The 20,891-nt window shown below is 43.6% G+C and overlaps 1 protein-coding gene across 1 annotated transcript in view; it reads left to right on the top strand.

Moving 5' to 3' along the window:
• Window positions 1-1,212: 1,212 nt before the first annotated feature.
• LOC149461967 (uncharacterized) overlaps window positions 1,213-20,891 on the top strand; it is a 54,611-nt gene continuing 34,932 nt past the window's right edge. Inside the window, exon 1 of the mRNA XM_089677770.1 lies at window positions 1,213-1,908. Within this exon, the coding sequence (XP_089533896.1) occupies window positions 1,213-1,908 (696 nt within the window). The remainder of the gene's footprint in view (window positions 1,909-20,891) is intronic.

The following is a 20,891-nucleotide window of genomic DNA, read 5'->3' as shown; positions in this document are numbered from 1 at the left end:
CTGACACGTGGTCCAGCAGGCACAGTTGGTGATGGTACATATCCGTCACGGCACACTGGGTGACTCTGCTAGCAGCTGGGAAGGATGCAGGACAGGGTTCAGTTCTGGAGCTTGTTCCACCACCATGCCTCCAAAAACCTGGTGGTGATTCTGCCACATCTGTCTGCTCCACTCCCTCCCCTTCCTCTTCCTCTATGGCCTCTTCTGCTGAATTGTCATCTCCACTGGCTTCCGCACACCCAATGAATCAAATTCAAAATAATAACAACTTACAAAACCGAGGGAGAGGAGCCTAACTATGGCGGTGTAGGAGAGCGTGATGTGGAAGCTCTCCGTCCTTCCCCACCGGCTCGGATACAGATACTGGAGAGCAGGGACTGGGGGGACCTACCAGAGTATGGTGGGTTCCGTGCTGAAGCCGTGGCTCCGGGCGCTATGAGTAGGAAGTGAACGGTGCCGTCGGATTGAAGACAGGCTGGAGACCCGTCCTAGGGGAGAGAGAGCAGGGTTGCCGAGGAAACGAGCAGGCTCGGCTTGACCACGTGTCAGCCACAGAGAACTACTGGGTAGGGGAAAAGCCGGCTGTTTTTTAGAGCTGAGAGGGGAGAGGAAGACGTCAGATTGCTCCCCTCCCAGTACATGAGACATTCTTATGGGAGAAGTATGCAGCAAGATGCCTCCCTCCCCCCCCTGAATGGAGGTGACTTTGTTACAGAGGAGTGAAAACGAAGAGACCTGGAAGAAACCCCCCCCCCCCCTCCTGAAGAGAGCTATGGAATGTGACAACCGAGGAACTTGCTAGAGCTGCAGCTGTGAAGGGTGAGTGAGAGCAGCCTGGATGGATTATTGTGATACATAAATGACTGTAGTCTAACAGAAATTCTGTTGTCTAAAGGCAAAGGAGGAGTTGTGAGAGAGGCGGTTTCCCTGGGGGGTCTGACGGAGAGAGAGAGGAGGAGATTAAAGTAGCCTGGAAGGAATACTAAGTAGAGAACTTGAAGAAGAAAAAAAAGTCCCTGGTATATATTGTTATCAATCTTTGTGTACCCCCTATTGAAGAAAGAAAAAGAATGCATAGAAGAGATGAAAAATAAAAATGTTAAAAATAGTGGCCCAAAGGGGTCTCAAACTGGCACGATAAAAAAATATACATCTCAAGGAAACGTGACTCCAGATAGATCTCAAAGCGTTGGTGATAAATGTGAAATGGAAATGAGTATAGAAGGTAGCCCTAGAATCTCCTTGGGAAAAGAATATAACAGTCAACATCTTACAGAAAAATTGGAAAGGAGAGATACTGAAAGTGAATTACAAATTCCAAACAAGAAAGAGATGGCAGATATGTTCAAGAACTTAGAAAAAACATTAAAACATGAAATGACAAGTATACAAAATGATTTGGGCCGGATGCTATCGAGGGTGGAGGAGACAGAGGAAAGAGTTAAAAGCCATGCTCAATATATTTCTGATCTGGAGAAAAGGACAATGGAAATTAAGAAAGATCAAAAAAAGCTGTTATATAGAATGGAAGTACAAGAAAATAGGGAAAGGAGAAACAACATTAGGGTGAGAGGAGTTCCGGAAGTGGTAAAAGGAGAAGAAACAAGAGGCCTTATCTGTAAAATATTAAACTCCATTATGGATAGATCAGAAACAGAAAAGATTAACCTGGAAGGTGTTTTCAGGATAGGAAAAAATCAACAAGGAAGTGGAAAAGAGAAACCAAGAGATATAATAGTCCAATTTCAGAAATGGGAGGATAAAGAAGAAGTATGGAGAAAGATCAAGGGAAGATCAAGTATTAATTATGGAGAAATGAATATACAGATTTTTGCAGATTTAACACCAGAGACATTGTGGAGGAGAAGAACTCTAAAACCCCTGTTAGAGCAGATGATAAAGCAAAAGGTGCACTATAGATGGGGTATGCCAGAGTGCCTAATTGGATGGAAGAATGGAGTTACAGCCCAGTTGAGATTTCCTGAGGACTTAAGAAACTTCTGTGATAGACTTGAATTACAAAGGATGGAAGTCCCTGGTTGGGAGGTGGAAGAGGGTGGTTTGGGAGGTGGAGAGAGAGAGGAGTGGCAGTTTGCTAGAAGAGGGAGATAGAGAATTGAAGGAGAGGAGAGAGAAAGAGAAGGGGAAAGAATTTTTTTTTTTTCTCTCCTCTTATCACGCTTGACACCACCCTCTCTCTCTCTTTTCTCCGTTGGGACCTTAAGAAAGGTGGAACATCTTGAATTGATGATGGAAATACTTTTGGGGTATCTGAGGTGGTGGGAGGTGTGGGGATCTGTCCATGGTTGGAGTTCAACCCCAAGGAGGTAATCTATGGTGGGTTTGGCCCCGCAAAAGATGTATAGGCAAAACATAAGCCTAAAGGATGGGAAGGGTGGGAGGGAGGGGAGAGGTGGACAGGGGGGTAGAGGGATATGGGAGGGATGGAGGAAAGATAAGAGGCTGTATAGTTTGGAGGAAGAGAAGAGTAATTGGGGCAGAGAGAGAGAGGATAAGATAGAGAGAAGGGAAAAGATATAAAGGAAATGAAAGATCTAAGATTTATAACTTATAATGTAAACGGGTTGTGTTGTCCAGGAAAAAGATTTAAATTATATAAGGAACTACAACATAGAGCAGTATCAGTGGCTTTCCTACAGGAAACGCATTTTGAACTAAAGTCAAATGTAAAGTTGAATTCTAGATATTACCCATTATGGTACTATGCAGATTCCCCGGTTAAGAGAGCAAAGGGGGTAGCTATAGGATTTGCAAAAGATATAAGGTTTGAGTTGGAAGAGAGAGAGACAGACCCGGAGGGGAGGTTTTTATTTCTAAGAGGTAAAATAGAAGACATTGAATGTACAGTTGCTAATATTTATTGTCCTAATAAGAAGCCGGAAAGATTCTTGAAAAGAATTTTAAAAAGATTGATGGATTTTAGAAAGGGGTATTTGATAGTAGCTGGGGACCTCAATTTATGTATGGACCCACAAATGGATACTACTTCATCTATACAAAGAGAGGGTAGTAAGTCCCTAAGAGTACTAAAGAAAGAGATAAGGGAGTATCAGTTAGTGGATGGTTGGAGAATTATGCACATGAACGATAGAGACTATTCCTTCTTCTCAAGGGCCCATGAGATGTATTCTAGACTGGATTACATACTGATAGATCATCGATTAATAGAGTCTTTGGTTAGAGTGACAATAGAGATAAGGTCACTCTCAGACCATGCCCCAGTTGTAATGAAAATAGGATGGGGAAGAAAGCCTCCAGGTGGTTTGATGTGGCGGTTGAATGAGTCTCTCCTAATGGATCCAGAGACTGAGCGAAAGGTTGGAGAGGAAATTAAGAGATATTTTGAGGAAAATTAAACGGGAGAGATATCTGAGGCTACAGTGTGGGAGGCTCATAAGGTCTACATAAGGGGAATTCTTATTGCAATAGGGGCTAGAAAGAAAAGGGAAAGGAGAGAGAAGATCAGTAGGCTCCTAAAAGAACTGGCGGATGTTGAACAATTGCATAAAAAGAATATAACGAAAGAGATAATGCAGAAGGTAAAGGAAAAGAAAGAGGAATTAGAGATTATGATGGAGGAAGAGAAGAAGAGAGTCTTTAACAAAGTATTATGCGAAAGATATAGATGGGGTGATAAATCAGGAAAGCTTTTGATGAGAGCTTTGAGGAAAAAGAAAAATAGGAATTACATAGAGAAAATAAAAATCCTCAACGGAGAACTGGTGCACTCAACTAAAGATATTGCGAAGGTGTTTAGGGATTATTATAGCAAACTTTATAATATTGCCCCTCAAGATTCAACACGTAAAGATGGAATAATAAACGTAGAAAAAAGAAGAATATATTTAAAAAACGCAGGACTACCGAAATTAAATGAAGATCTTTTGAATTCCTTAGAATCTGAAATTACCTATGAAGAAATAAAGATAGCATTAAAAAAATCTATGATAGGTAAAAGCCCAGGACCAGATGGATATACTGTTAGATATTATAAAAAATATAGTGAACTGTTAATACCTAAATTGAAGTCCTATGTTAACGCCTTGGGAGAAGAGATGGATATGAGACGAGAATCACTGCAGGCTCAGGCGGTCCTCATATACAAGGAAGGAAAAGATCCCACCCAATGTTCAAGCTATAGACCAATATCTTTGCTGAATATAGATACGAAGATTTATGCAAAGATTTTGGCAAATAGATTGAAAGATTTAATGCCCGAATGGATACATGAAGATCAGATGGGTTTTGTTCAGGGGCGAGAGGGTAGAGATCACTGTTGCTTATCCAGAAAAGTAGAAAGGGAAGGTTGCCAGCGGTGGCTCTTTCAGTGGATGCAGAGAAGGCATTTGATAGAGTCAAATGGGGATATATGATGGACACATTGGAGATCTTAGGAGTGGGCGATAGAATGAGAACTTGGATAGGAAAGTTATATAAGAACCCCTCTACAGTGGTAATGGTAAATGGGGAGCTATCGGAATCTTTTGAGTTGACAAATGGAACAAGACAGGGCTGTCCACTGTCCCCATTGTTATATGTTCTATCTTTGGAATCATTATTAGCAACAATAAGGAAAAATGTAGACATAAAAGGAATACGGGTGGTAAATATAGAACATAAGGTTGCCGCATTTGCAGATGATTTACTGTTTTATGTAGAAAATCCTAGGATAATGCTCCCTAATTTAATGAGGGCTTTGAAGGAATATGGAGAGATGTCAAACTTAAAAATAAACCCGTCTAAAACAGAGATATTAAATATAAACCTTTCAAATAAAGAAAAAAGGGGGATACCAGGGGAGTTTCCCTTTGTGTGGAGAGAGAGAGAATTGAAGTATTTAGGGGTAAAACTCACCTCGGCCTATAAAAACTTGTATCAAGCAAATTATATAGTAATGTTAAATGAAATTAGAGAGGAACTAAAGAGATTAGGGGGAGGAAATCGGTCCTGGTTGGGACGTATAAATTTGATAAAAATGGTTGTAGTTCCCAAAATCCTATATAAATTTCAAATGGTCCCTATTAAGTTGCCTGAGGTATATTTTAAGATACTGAAAAAGATGATGACAAGATTTATTTGGAGTAATAAAAAACCTAGAGTATCTTATGAAGTGATAACTAGAAATAAAGAGAATGGCGGATTGGGAGTCCCTGATTTTAAGAGATATTATAATGCAGTTATTTTGGCTAGAATATTTGATTGGACATATAATGCAAAAGGGAAAAGTTGGGTCACAGTGGAAAACTCACTTAGTGGTAATGATTTAAGTAGGAGTATATGGGTGCCATCAGAGTATAGAGGATTAAAAGAAAGCACAAGTGTGTATACTTTAAATGTGTTAAGAGTGTAGGATAAAATGCACAGACAGTTAAAGTGGGAATTTAATTCATTATTGATGCCATTGAAAAATTCAGGGTTCTTCCCACCAGGTAGGGAGGAGGTTTCAGGAAAATGTATCACAAATGAGAGTGCCCAATTGAGAGATATAATGAAAGGAGTAGAACTGAGAACACTTAAAGATTTGAAAAAGGAAGAGGGAAAGATTTTCACTAGGATAGATGGTTGGAGATATAATCAATTAAAATGTTTTGTGGGGAAATTGCCTAAGCCTTTGAGAGCGAGTATAGATTGGAACTTGTTTGAGAAGCTGTTGGGAGCACGAGGTGATGGGAGACACGGTACGGCAAGGATATATAAAATTCTCACTGAGTTAGATAAAGGTGGAAAAAAACTAATGTATATAGTAAATGGGAAAGAGATTTGGGTGTGGAGATAGATGAGGTTAAACAAAAAAGAATATTTAGGTTGGTTCACGAGAATATAAGTTCACGGGAGGTGGAAATGAATTTTAAATGTTTGACAAGAGGATATATTACACCGAGTATAGAACATAAGATGAGTGGGGAGAAGTCACCTTTTTGTTGGCGGGGGTGCAGAGAGATAGGCACGTTTTATCACATATGGTGGGAATGTCCAAAGATACAAATATTCTGGAGAGAAGTGGTAAACCAAATTAGAAAGATTACGGAAATTGATATTAGTCTGGACCCTGGAACCTGCCTTTTACATAATACAGAAATAGCAGTAAATAAATATAAAGAGTCAGGAGTATGGTATTTTCTAAATGCAGTCAAGGGATTGATTCCAAAATTTTGGCGTCAACTAGAAGGTCAAAAAAAACAAGACTGGATAGTTAGAATGGACCATATTGTAAGATTAGAGAAACTGTTTTATGCCCAGGAAGATGGTATGGGGATATATCAGGCGAAATGGAAAAAATGGGAAGAGTTTAGATCAAGGGTGAATGGACGAGAGTAAGGCCTCTCTTTTTCTTGCCTCCTTATGATGAGAGCACGATTTAGAGCCTCTTTTTTCTCTTGCCAAAGAGCGGTGGATGTAGGGTAGGGTGGGAGGTTAGGGTGGGGGGGTGACTATGGAGCTGCTAGTGGGGGGGTTGGGAGAAATAAGGAAAATATGGGAAATTAATGTTTAAATTAGATACTGTTGTTATATAAATGTAGAGAATTTATACTGTGGATTTTAAATTTCCTAATATTTTGAAAATCAATAAATATTTAAATAAACAAAGCAGCATGGCTTTACTGAGGGCAGATCATGGCAGACTCGACTGATTGGACTTTTTGACTATATTACCAATGATTTGGACCAGGGTGGTGCTGTGGACATAGAATATCTTGATTCCAGCAAGGCATGTGATATAGTTCCACATAACGATCTAATACAGAAGTTGGACAAGCTAGGACTTAGCCCTTGGGGGGTTCAGTGGATGTGCAGTTGGCTAAAGGAGAGATACCAGAGTGTGGTTGTAAATGGGGTTCACTCAGAACAGAGACCAGTCACTAGTGGTGTACCCCAAGGTTCTGTACTGGGAGCTGTTCTATATGTAATCTATATGTAAGTGATAGAACTAAAGGGTTGTTGGGTAAGGGGATGTCTCTTTGCTGATGACACAAAGGTGTGTAATAGGGAGGATATCCCTGGAGGTGTCTGTAACATGGAACAGGATTTAGCATTGCCGGAAGATTGGTAAAAAAGTGGAAATTGTGGTTCAATATTTCAAATCTAAAATAATGCACCCAGGAAAAAAGAATCCCTTGAGAAAGTACAACATTGGAGGTACAGTGTTGGCCAGCACTTCAGAAGAAAAGGATTTTGGGTACTTATTTCAGATGATTGCAAAATGAACAAACAGCATGGCCAGGCAGTGGGGAAAGCGAATAGAATTCTAGGATGCATCACTAGAGGGGTCACCAGCGGGAGGAAGGTATGACAGAATGCGGCATCCGACCTCAGCCCTTCTCACCAACTCGTGACCGAAGGACCAGCCGATCTGCCACTTGCGTAACAATGCCACTCTCAGTTGCGCCCTGAACAAAGGTTTTCCAGCTTGTGGGACTACAATCTATGTGCCAGCAGCCTGAGGGCGATTGTTACTGGTTAATTACGCAATTAACCCTTCACACTGCCACCACCACCTTTTTACAGAGAAGGAGGAAACACACAAATCTTAGCAGTAACACTATGATATTAGTATAAGTGTCTGTAATACACACTGTCACCTCAGACAGGGATATCAGAGGATTATTACATACAGGAACACTCTTCCAGGGACAGAGATATTCAGAGGATTATTACATACAGGAACACTCTTCCAGGGACAGGGATATTCAGAGGATTATTATATACAGGAACACTCTTCCAGGGACAGGGATATTCAGAGGATTATCACATACAGGAGCACTCTTCCATGGTCAGAGATTCTTTAATTTGCATTAAAAGCTTTAGAGACAGTTCAACACTTTTCAGAAAATAGGATTTATTACTAAAAAGGTCAAAATGGTGCAATAAAAATATTTACAAACAAAGTTGTAACAAAGATATAAAGAGAGCAATAAAACAACAGAGAAATAAAAGAAAGGAGTTCAGAAGGCAGAATACTTTCAATATCCTTGGTTTGAGCAGAGTCCAATTGTCCGAACAAAAAGATTGCCTTGGCTCTCAAGTCTGTTAGATGTTTTCTGATTGATGTTAAATGAGAGCTGTCTTCTCCAGGCTGTCAGTCTTTTTCTACCATATTAAAGGGGTGTCTCCTGAGAACAAATGACCAATCATCCAGTTTGGGGATGGGTGTTAGGCGGTGTCATGGAAATTTTGTATTGTTGGTCGAACTTTAAATGTGTCATGTATTCGTGTTATTCATATGTCTCTCGTGTGGCTTAATTAAAGCTCTGAAGGCTGCAATTGGGCCATGCGCATGTACAATGTATGTATTACAGTACTCGGCTTGGTAATGGATGAGATGGCAGATCTGCGCTTATAGACCGGCGTGTATACCACCACGGCATTCCATGCGAATGCTGCTGTCAGTAGACCGTGGGCCTGTATCCACATATCAGCAGCATGGTACCACGTGGGCTTCATAACGCAATGCGCAAGCGGTGTGAACTCCACGTGTAGGCTTATGCATATCTTACAACCCATTACCAACTTGAAACTGTATCTTGGATGGATGTGTTTTAATAAAGATCGTATCGGGCCCATCCAGGTACAGACTGATATTTTTAGGGAGTGCTTGTGCAGAGAATTTTGCATACCAATAGAAGCTAGTAGGACAGGAAATATGACCTCAGATGGCTCATAGGGGGGAAGGGGAGGAAGTCTGCTGACCTCAGAAGACTCATGGGGGAGGACCAGTGATAGATAATAGCAAAGGCTATGCTCCAATTGGAATGTATATCCTCTGTATAGGCAATCCCCATTGTATTGTTCGGTGGGAGGGTTTGACTTTATTCATGTGGGGGGCATGTGTGTATTCTTAATAAAAACAGAGAGCTGAGCCTAAAGCCGGCCCTTATGTGAGTTGCAACCAGCCTTAGAGTGTCGTGTGATCATTCCAGGGTAACGGAGCTCCATCACCCACAAATTCAACAGAACCAAAGTATTTGGATGGGCAGGAATCGTGTAGTTTGGCTGCAGTCGTGGTAAGCGAGATTCGCACAGCTTTATGGGGGATTTCTGCGCATCCAACTGCGAGTACTCACGGTAAGGAGAAATTCGTTAAAGCGAATTTCCAAGACAGTTTGGCGAGCCTGGTGGATACTAACGCGTATTCTTGCGTAGCTAACCTAGAACGAGGGGGGAATGGCCATCATGAACTAGCAAAAAGTATGCCGGCACATTTCAGGTCTCTCTGCCATTAAGAGGATCGCTTTTTGCGTGTTCGTGTGGCTGATTTCGCTCTCTGTTAGCTAACAAGAAATACCGCTTAACAAGGACCTCGTTTTTTGTCCTAAACTCTTGATTTGTGGGTGAAAGACAAGGGTTTGTCTCTGCGGAACGCAGCAGAGGGGGGGGTTTTGGTTGGCTGGATTTGGTCAAGTTTAAAAAATCTTCCAACCAAAAATTAAACGGGTATATGTTTTAGTGGGTAAAAGTTGTTGCATAGTGTTAGGTAAGTATTTGCGGGTTGTAGGTACTGTGGTGATTGCTTTACCCCCCTCCACGTGAGGTAATTATTACAGTGCTGAAAGGCTTAGGTTAATTGTTAACTGTTGTAAGATCTGTGTTATGTGGTCTGTACAATGTTTTGTGGTACCACTGCTCCCAGCAAGCATGCAGCAGGGGGTCCTTTTTGTTACATGTGCATGTTAGTGTGATATGTTGGTGTTTTATGTCCGTTCTGTGATTGTGCCCAAATTGTGTTGTATGTGTACTTCATATTGTTGTGTAATTGTCCAGTGTATGTTCTGTCTAAAAGTCTGTTTTATGTAAGAGGCAATTTTGAGGCTAGAGTCTGCAGTGTGTTTCCCTGTGGGGGGTCATTCTAGTATCTGCCATGTGCTCCTCTGTGGGGGGTCATCTTCTTGACTAACCACATGGACTCTTTTTGTTTGGTGGCCATTTTGTTGGCTACCATGTGCTTTACCTGTTGGTGGCCATTTTGTTGACTACCATATGTGTAGTAATCTCTATGCAATGTGCATGAAGTTTCCTATATGCATTTGACCCATATTGTGTTTTTAATCCAAATTTTTTACAGTTTAAGTTGTTTGCTTTTAGCTTTAAATTTGCGTATTGCCAGCCAATTTAAAGTGTATTAAGCGAGTTTTCCCTCACGTGTTCCACATTTAATGAGCGCGGTGAAGTCTGGGTTTTTGCACATAGATTTCTTGTATAGTGATTATGTTTTTCTTGTGTTTTTCCTGTTAAAAGTAGTTCCTTATTGTAAAGCGGGTTTGTTTTAAGCTGCTGTGTCGCGTGTTTCACGTCCAGCAGACTTTTTGTGTAAACGGTTCTAGGTGGTTGCAGCGAAGATTGCGTGTGTAGCGCAGATCGTTTAGCGGTGCTGATAGGAGTGATTTTTGCGTCAGCAACAAGGTTACTTTTGGCGCAGTTTTTCGGTTTACCTCTGTGTAATTGTTTTACTGTGAAACGTCCCGTGTTTTTCATAAGGATCCACTTTGTCCTTTTTAACAGTTTTTCAGGTTGAAAAGGGTTTTTTTTTCTGTGTGTATTAGGAAAGTTTTTTTCTTTACACAAATTTCCTAAAGGTCAGTTAGTAGGTTTCTGCCCAACCAGTGACCCCTAAGTAACATCCAAGAACCCCTCTTTTTGTTTTGACTTGTGTTAGCTACTGTGTGCAGGGAGAGAAAAGCCACTTTCATCATTGTGCGGTGTGGCCTGCCAAACACAGTGGGTGATGAGAACCACATAAATTACGCTGTGTGAGTGGGCGGTCCAGGGAAATCCTGGTTACCACAAACACTTCGGGTGGTCAGGATCACACAAATTGCGCTGTGGGAGTGGGAGGTGTGCTCTCAGTCTGACCGCCACTTGATGCGCTTCGGGTGATCGATAAGTATCACATAAATTACGCTGTGCTGGGAAAGTGGTGGAATCAGGCCTCTCGGTAGGATCCCACCGAGTGCTCCAGGGGGTAAACAGGTACCCGGACGCGGGATATATACCAGTGACTAGTCACGATGGGCAGTAGTCAGTCCATGAAGAGAGAGGGGGAACCAGCCCTCTTCAGGGTAAGGACAGCTGCACAACTGATGAAGGTGAGTTTGGGGGGGAAGTCTACAGAACCCCTCAAAAGGTGGAATAAATGGTCGAAGGGTACCAGATGGGAAATTCCCCGGGAAGGTACATTTGACGCATGGAGGTGGGAAAAATTCATCTCTGAATTTGGACCACGGATGCAGGCGTCAGAACTAGAGATCGCACAGCTATGGCTTCACAGGTCAATCCGATTAGGGAAGCAGGGCATACATAAACTGGTGTCTGTCCGGAAGAACCAGGTGATGTATACCTGGCCTCCAGAGGGAATAAAACAGGAAGATCCGGTGTCAGAGGTGGAGGAAGCTCTTTCAGGGCTGACTCTACTAAGGCAGGCAGGATCAGGGTCTGCTGGGGTCCCCCAACAACCAACAGTGGCTGAGATAAGTATAACTGCACCTGTCTCTTCTGTTAGTGACGTCACTCTTGACATACCTTCTGTGTCTTCTGTCTCTATGCCTCAGCCTCTACCTCTACCTCTCCCTTCTCCCTGCTTCACCCCAGCTCCTTCTGTTTCCAACTATGAAGCCTACTCAACAACCGATTTGCAGACTATCTGTGAATCAAGGGGAATAGACACCCGGTTAAAAAAACAGGGCGGATTGCATCAAAGCGCTACGAACCACTGATCAGACCCCTGCCCCCCAGCTATACCCTGATCTGAGGGACCTCAAACCTGAAGGTGCAGTAAGCGAGGTGGTTAATCTAAGCCCACCGATGATGCTGGGTCAGCCCTTGCACTCTTCCCGGACCGAGGCCTATCCAGTCAGGGTGCAGCAATTTGAAGGTCCTCCCAATGCACGGGGGGAACGGACTTTAGGGGAACGGGTAGTTTGGCATGTCCCTTTCACCCCGGCAGAGATCCGCACTATTCTGGCTGAGCTCCCGGACTATCGAGTCAATCCGAGAGGATTTGCTCGAATGTTTGGACAAAACCAGTTCAGCTATGGTATGAGCGGGTCAGATTGTGCACAGATCCTACGGGCAAAGGTGGGCATGGAAGTGGCCAGTACAGTGATTGCAGGGTGCTCTATAACCACGCATGAGGAGATGACTTCAGGGGGCAAAGAGTTCTGTACACAGCTAAAGGCAAAGCTTCCAGAAATGTATGGTGCTACCTCTACTACGGACATGATGAAGCTCACCCAGGGTCCTAATGAGGAAAGCGCCTGCTTCTGGCGCCGTCTCAAGCAGACGGCACTGGATGCAGATCTGGAAGTTGGACCTGATGCTCCAACTGAAGGGGTAAAGGTGACCGCGACGCACATTCTGTTGCGGGCCAAATTTTTGGAAGGCATCAATATTAAAATTCGGGAAAGGCTAGTTCTGGCCCGACCCGAATATAATGAGATGTCTATCCCTGCTATCCTTTCCACTCTTGCGGCAATAGAGAGGGAAATGGATAGAAGAAAACAAGACAAGGCCAAAGTTCTTATGTCCCAGACCCCACACGAAAAACCAAGGGATCTGGGTCACAGGAAGGATAGGCCCCCACCCAGGTGCTTCCAGTGCCACCAAACGGGGCACATGAGGAGGAGCTGTCCCCAATTACCTAAAGGTCGGTGGCAGTTCATTCCTGATGAGTCCTCCGCCCCTATGACCACCATGGTAAGTAACTCCTATGAATTCTCATAGGAAGTTGACAAATCGGTGTCGGCCCAGATCCATCTTTTTCTAGAGGAATTAAAATATCCCCTCCCTTGCCTCACTGACACCGGTGCAGCAAGAACGGTCCTGCGAAAACAGGACATCCAAGGCAAGGTACCCCTCTCAGGGGAAAGCCCTCCTAACCCCTACTAACCTCACTATCAAACGATGCACTATTCTTAACCCAGCTTCTCTTCTTCCTGTGTTGGAAGATGAGAAGGGGGGGGAGGACAGCAATGACAGTGCTGAATTTTGCAACACGACTAACAATACTAACACCTCTTCTGCTAACATGTCTTCTTTGTCCACTACTAATCTCTCTTCCAAAGGACACGACTGCATTTCTTTGGTGGAACTGGAGTCAGCGGCGACACACCCCATATCACCCCGAGAGTAGCGGTAAGGTTGAACGTCTTCCGATACCCAAAAACCTTGGCCTGAGTGTCTCCCCATTGCCCCCTATTCCATCCGGAATGCCCCTCGGCAACCACATGGGCTGTCACCCTACGAGGTGTTGTTTGGGGGACCTCCCAAAACAGGGTTGTACTTTCCTCAACAGTTGTCGTCTTTGCATTCACAGCTTACAGGTTATGTGCAATCTCTGCAACGGGAGCTGCAGAAGATACACCATCGGGTTCGCGAATCGCTCCCCGATCCAAATACAATAACAGGTGTTCTTTCTATTGAGCCAGGTGATTGGGTCGTCCTAAAGAAACATCAAAGAACCGGACTCGAGCCACGGTTCACCGGACCATACCAAGTCCAGCTGACGACACCTACCTCACTCAAGCTCGAGGGACGAGACAACTGGGTGCACGCAAGCCACTGCAAGAAGCTTCTCAGCTACACCAGAGAATGAGGGGTGTCATTTTCCTTTTTCTTTTTGTTTGTATGTCATACATGTGTGTGAACGGAGGAAAAGACGGCAGATACCCCAACCTTTTATTTAAAATGCACCTGCGTTTAGCCAGAACCGCCAACAAAACCAACTGTTGGGTATGCTCAAAGCCCCCACCCAGTCATCACATGTCCGCAATGGCCGCTGTTCATGCCCTATATGACATCCGCGTCGGCATGAAAAAGCAAGGGACCCCTGGTCAGCCCCCACGTAGACATTTGTCGGTAGAACTTAATGACACATTTTTAGCAGGTAACATCAGTTTCAGCACCAATATTAGCTCTAGCTCCTGTAGGGCCCTCACCAGTCCATTATGGGTAACTGGGCAGCTAGGCAGCCCTCAGGTGTGCTTTAACATCAGCTTTGGCACAGGTAACAAGTTTGTTGGGACTACCACCTGTGAGGGAGGTATAACTGTCAATCTGACTAACCAGACTTCCCTTCTGAGTAACCACACTGACCGACCAGACCACGTGTGTTGGAAGGACGGATGTGATGTGCAGACTGAGGGAGCAATCCCCCAGTCTGTGCAACTGTTGCTCAGTACCAGAGGCCGAACGAGGAACTCCTCCTGTTCTGCTCTGACAGGTCCATACTATTTTCTGTGTGGTTCGGCAGCCTATAGAACATTTCCCCAGAACGCGAAAGGTTCGTGTGCCCTCATAAAGCTAGTCCCCGCATCCTATGTAGTGATGGACCATGAAGAGTTGATGGTCCACAAGAAGGTAAGGATGGCAGGGAGAGTTCGCAGGGAGCTGTTCTCTGAGGGCGACCAGGCATGGGCTTGGTTCCCCTCATGGACAGGATGGGGAATAGAACTTATGAAGCGCCTGAACAATTTTTCTGTCATCGTGGATAGTATGTTTAACGAGACCGTAGAGGCTGTCAGAGAAATTGCCCAAGAACAACGGCAGATGGGAATTTTAGTGCTTCAGGAGAAGATGGCCCTTGATTATCTTTTAGCCGCCAAAGGGGGGTTCTGTGAGTTCATCGGAGAGGATTGTTGTACTTGGATAGAAGACACCGATGACAAGGTCCAGGCCCATATGGACAAAGTTAGTGAACTACAGGGAAAAGCTAGAGCTATAGCTAGTGAGGGTTGGAATCCGTTCAAGGGTTTGGGAGGATTGGGAGATTTCCTGTTCTCCATCGGATCTTGGTTGAAGGAAGTGGGAGTGTATATCCTGATGCTTTTCTTTTTCATCTGCCTTTTATATGCCGCGGTGAGATGTTCCTGTTGCCTCATCGACCGTGTAAGCCAAGCTCGGGCAGACGACCACATCTCCATGCCCGCTCCGGGGATCCCACTCCAACCACTGATCGGGGGAAGACCTCACCAACCAACCACCTTCTCTACAGATTACGTCCTGGCTTCCCTCTAATTTATCTCTCTGAAGACCACATTCTCCAAGACCTTCAAGCAAGCTTCAAGCCTCATCATTGTTTGTGTCTGCGATTTGGAAAACTGTCTGGGTCGAGACCAGCCTTGTGTGGCCCCGTCTGCAGGGGCAATTTGAGAATCTATTGCTGGATCTCCCCAGACCACCGTGGGATCACAAGCTTTATTCATACCACAAGTCTGTTTGTGGTTTTTGCAAGAGCCTTCCTGTAGTGAAGGTTCCAACGCTCTTGAGGATCATCGCTTCAATCAAGCCTGTTTGCGTCGAGTCTGCGTCGGGTCTTGTTGTTTCAGGTACCCCGTGGAGCTTTATTCTCAGGGACAACTACAGGAACTCTTTGAAGTTTGAGACTACACCCATCAAGCTGAAGAAGATCAAGAAGGGATACGAGGAGAATATGATAAAACAGGAGGGAATGTCATGGAAATTTTGTATTGTTGGTCGAACTTTAAATGTGTCATATATTCGTGTTATTCATATGTCTCTCGTGTGGCTTAATTAAAGCTCTGAAGGCTGCAATTGGGCCATGCGCATGTACAATGTATGTATTACAGTACTCAGCTTGGTAATGGATGAGATGGCAGATCTGCGCTTATAGACCGGCGTGTATACCACCACGGCATTCCATGCGAATGCTGCTGTCAGTAGACCGTGGGCCTGTATCCACATATCAGCAGCATGGTACCACGTGGGCTTCATAACGCAATGCGCAAGCGGTGTGAACTCCGTGTGTAGGCTTATGCATATCTTACAACCCATTACTAATCTGAACTGTATCTTGGATGGATGTGTTTTAATAAAGATCGTATCGGGCCCATCCAGGTACAGACTGATATTTTTAGGAGATGCTTGTGCAGAGAATTTTACATACCAATAGAAGCTAGTAGGACAGGAAATATGACCTCAGATGGCTCATAGGGGGGAAGGGGAGGAAGTCTGCTGACCTCAGAAGACTCATGGGGGAGGACCAGTGATAGATAATAGCAAAGGCTATGCTCCAATTGGAATGTACATCCTCTGTATAGGCAATCCCCATTGCATTGTTCGGTGGGAGGGGATTGACTTTATTCATGTGGGGGGCATGTGTGTATTTTTAATAAAACAGAGAGCTGGGTCTAAAATCGGCCCTTATGTGAGTTGCAACAGCATCCTGAGTGTCGTTTGATCATTCTAGGGTAACGGAGCTCCACCCCCACATTTCAACAGAACCAAAGTATTTGGATGGGCAGGAATCGTGTAATTTAGCTGCAGTCGTGGTAAGCGAGATTCGCACAGCTTTATGGGGGATTTCTGCGCATCCAACTGCGAGTACTCACGGTAAGGAGAAATTCGTTAAAGCGAATTTCCAAGACACCCTCTTATTTTGCATCTGCAGGTAAAGATCCCTGGGAGGGGCTTCTATTTATCTGCTGATGTATGCTCTCTACATGGTGAGTCTGTGTCTGGCCAGCCCTGATTGATGCTGTGCCGGTCACATGACTAAGAGCACAGCTTCAAAAAAGCAATTCATATTAAATTATAAATATAAAAAAATTATTTATAGCTCCCTATAAATCCTTATTGAACATCAAATGTGTAATTTTTGTGCATTAATATGGTGTAGGCGGAGTCAGAATTGATGACACTAACTTTCATTTTGTTCAGATGGCAGCAGCATCCAAAGCTTTATTTTTTACTGTACAGGTATTAGCATTTACATTTAAATCTTGCACCAATGCTGGGGGTTTTTATTGTGTAAACTGGAACTGATACTGGGGGTTTATTATTGTGTAAACTGGAACTGATAAACTGACACTGATACTGCGGGTTAATATTGTGTAAACTGGAACCGATAAACTGACACTGATACTGGGGGTTAGTATTGTGTAAACTGGCACTGATACTGGGGTTTTTTATTGTGTAAACTGGCACCAGTGCTGGGGGTTTATTATTGTGTAAACTGGCACCAATTCTGGGTTTGTTTTATTGTGTAAACTGGAACTGATGCTGGGGGTTATTATTGTGTAAACTGGCACTGATGCTGGGGGTTATTATTGTGTAAACTGGCACCAATGCTGGGGGTTATTATTGTGTAAACTGGCACTGATGCTGGGGGTTATTATTGTGTAAACTGCACCAATGCTGGGGGTTTATTATTGTGTAAACTGGCACCAATGCTGGGGGTTATTATTGTGTAAACTGGAACTGATACTGGGGGTTATTATTGTGAAAACTGGCACCAATGCTGGGGTTTTATTATTGTGTAAACTGTCTCCAATTCTGGGGGTTATTATTGTGTAAACTGGCACTGATGCTGGGGGTTTATTATTGTGTAACCTTGCACTGATGGTGGGGGTTTATTATTGTGAAAACTGGCACCAATGCTGGGGGTTATTATTGTGTAAACTGGCACCAATGCTGGGGGTTATTATTGTGTAAACTAGCACCAATGCTGGGGGTTATTATTGTGTAAACTGGCACCAATGCTGGGGGTTATTATTGTGTAAACTGGCACCAATGCTGGGGTTATTATTGTGTAAACTGGCACCGATACTGGGGGTTATTATTGTGTAAACTGGCATCGATACTGGGGGTTTATTATTGTGTAAACTGCCACAATGCTGGGGAACTTTTGCTGATACTGAAACCAATTCCCGAGGTTATTGTCAGGAGTGTGGTCTCATTTCAATATCCTGGTTTTGGCTGTAATACATTCTCCCTTTTCTGTCTGTCCACCTACAAGGTGATGGAAGTGGCCAGTCTCTGGGTGGAGACCAAAGCTAATTTAGGCCAGTCTCATGCTTGTGATATTGCATTGGTAGCACATGCTGCAAGTTCCCTGTTTTTTTGTCAGTTTGAAATCCCTCATTGACGACCTCAGATCAGACATTGACTAGCAGGAACAACTTTTTACAGCATATTATGCATCCAATAAAAGAAAGTTGTGAGAGCACTGAAACTACTAAAACAAAAATGCTGGTAACGTGTGTGGGTGAATTCTGTTTTGAATTAATTAAACCTAATTTCATTGAAATTATTTGACATATGTTCTCTTGAAAAGACACTGACTAATTTGCAATAAACCAGTGAAAAGGCATTTTTTTTCTGGGCACTGGATGTCCTTTCCCTGGGCACTGCATTTAAGGCATGCCTCGGGTGATAACTGTCACACTCCTCCACTGTGTTTATAGAAGCTCTAAACCAAACTTTCAAGACCTCAGATGTCTGAAGTCATAGCTGATCACGTGTGCAGCACCATGAAGTTGTCAATTAATTGCAGGATAATTGCAGGATAAAATGGCACCTTCCTGGGATGCAAGGGACGGGAGGGTTTGGTTCCACTTTAAGAGAACAATAAAGGTGGGCTTACCCAATCAGTGTTTAGTATAAGGAGTTCAGTGTTGGTTGGATGAGTCTCTTTTATACATGTGATATCAGCCTTAAGGTCCTATGCACACTTGTCTGTTTTCATGCAGCAATACTTATGGATTTTGTTGCATGTCAAGTAGAAATCCCATTATTTCCTATGTGGGCGGTTCCCATCTATGTGCCGCAGTTTAGCGTGAAATCTATATGGAGCCATTCACCCCTCCAATGTGTGCATCACCACATATGCTGCAAAGTACCCGCAACAGTTTATATCAAGACTAAGACTTTTCAGGTGGGTGACAAATCACCTCCATTTCACAGGGGGGTCCAACCAATATTCCATGACTTTATCCATCCAAATGTCCCAACATTTCATTCTCTAAGACCCGCCCACTGATTATTCATAGGAATGTGTCTACTTCTGCCAGTCACTGGAAGAACATTTCACCTTTCTTCTGTTTCTCCCCTCAGACTTGTGGACTGTGAAGCGACATTCTGGTGCTATGATGATCTTTGTTCACTGATCACCACAAACCAAACTCTGACCGAACTGGACATATCATTGGACGTTGATGAATATATGTCAGACGCAGAAGTTGATAATTTTTGTCAGGTCCTCCAAAATGCCGGATTCACTCTGACTGAAGAGTAAGCACTGTTATATATTGGGGTAACACCCATACTAAGCCTTAGACTGTGAATAGTTAAATGTAGACATTAGATAGTAATGATGATGGAAGGGGGGAGTTGTCTTCTGACACACAGGCTGCACTGTAATGAAAATGGAAGGATGGGATGACAACCATTCTATACAATGTCTGTAGAACCCATTGGAGGTCTCTGGAGTTATACAGATAATGAGATGACTGAGATTTCCTGTGCCAGTCACAGATCTCCCAGATGATGGAGAATGTATTCCTCATCCCAAGTTTTATCATTGGAGATGGGTGGATGAGGAACATCAGATCCACCACTAATAATCTTAGTCAGGTCCTACAATCTTCCACAAGATTCTACCTTTAAAGAAAACAAAATGTTACTTTCATAAAAAGCCCTCCGTCTATCTAATTTATATAACTGATGTGTGTTCTCAGCCTGTACACATAACAGCCCAGCACAATAGGCATACAGTCTGCTATACCATAGGAGGGATGGCAATGAGTATATGGACCCCTGCCATGGTGATAGGTCCTCAGTGATGGGTGCTTCACAGGGTGGTGGGGACCTAGGGTTGCCACCTCATCCCTTTAAAACCAAATACATATGAATGACACAGGTTCTGAATCTAATTTAATGCAGATAAGGCACTAGGTGAGTTTACGTACCACCTAATGAGCCACAGAACCTGTGTAATTATTATGTGTTTGGTGTTAAAGGGATGAGGTGGCAACCCTATGTGGACCTATAAATGAGGGACACTTTTCAAATCCTTAAAGTGTGAGGACAGAGGAGATGGTTTGGTGTATTTGCATACTGGGCTCACACATCCCACCATCTACATACAAGACATACGTCAGATCTCCTCCCAGCATAGGAGACCACTGACGTACAGTTGTGTCCAAAATTATTCAACCCCCAATGCTGTAAAGGGGTTTAGGGACTATAGTGTACATTTGGAATTGTATTCAGAATCAAATCCTACAAGGACGTTGTAACTACCCAAATGCAACTAAAATGACATCAATTGTTTATGTAATACAGTAGTAAATGGTTCTTATGTGGTTTCTTCATTGCCACAATTATTCAACCCCTTAAAGACTACCACTCTGAAGAACAGAGGTTCATACAGGTGCTTTCCATCAGGTATTGAAAACACCTGTGGATGTCACCGAGCAGCAATCAAGCATAATAAGCACCAATTAGGCAGCTTTAAAATGACTGTGATACTCAGCTCCTTCTAGACATTTACTGGTGTGGTTACAAACATGGTGAAGGCAAGAGAATGGTCCAGGAAGACAAGAGAAGAGGTGATTTCTCTTCACAGGAAGGGCAATGGCTATAAGAAGATTGCAAAGATGTTAAACATACCAAGAGACACCTTAGGAAGCATCATTCGCAAATTCAAGGCAAAGGGCACTGTTGAAACGCTACCTGGTCGTGGCAGAAAGAAGATGCTGACTTCGACTGCTGTGCGCTACCTGAAGCGTAGAGTGGAGAGAAGTCCCCGTGTGACTGCTGAGGAACTGAGAAAAGATTTGTCAGATGTGGGTACAGAAGTTTCAGCCCAGACAATAAGACGCACACTGCGTAATGAAGGCCTCCGTGCCAGAACTCCCAGGCGTACCCCCTTGCTGTCTCCAAAGAATAAGAAGAGTCGACTGCAGTATGCCAAAAGCCATGTGGACAAACCACAAAAGTTGTGGGATAGTGTTCTGTGGACTGATGAAACAAAATTAGAACTGTTTGGGCCCATGGATCAACGCTATGTTTGGAGGAGGAAGAACAAGGCCTATGATGAAAAGAACACCTTGCCTACTGTGAAGCATGGTGGAGGGTCA

This window comes from Staurois parvus, unplaced genomic scaffold (genome assembly GCF_062004578.1).
Source record: "Staurois parvus isolate SC_StPar_1 unplaced genomic scaffold, SC_StPar_1.0 ptg000191l, whole genome shotgun sequence".
Taxonomy (NCBI): domain Eukaryota; kingdom Metazoa; phylum Chordata; class Amphibia; order Anura; family Ranidae; genus Staurois; species Staurois parvus.
The sequence above is the reverse complement of the archived record's forward strand: the minus strand, read 5'-3'. Positions and strand labels throughout refer to the sequence as shown.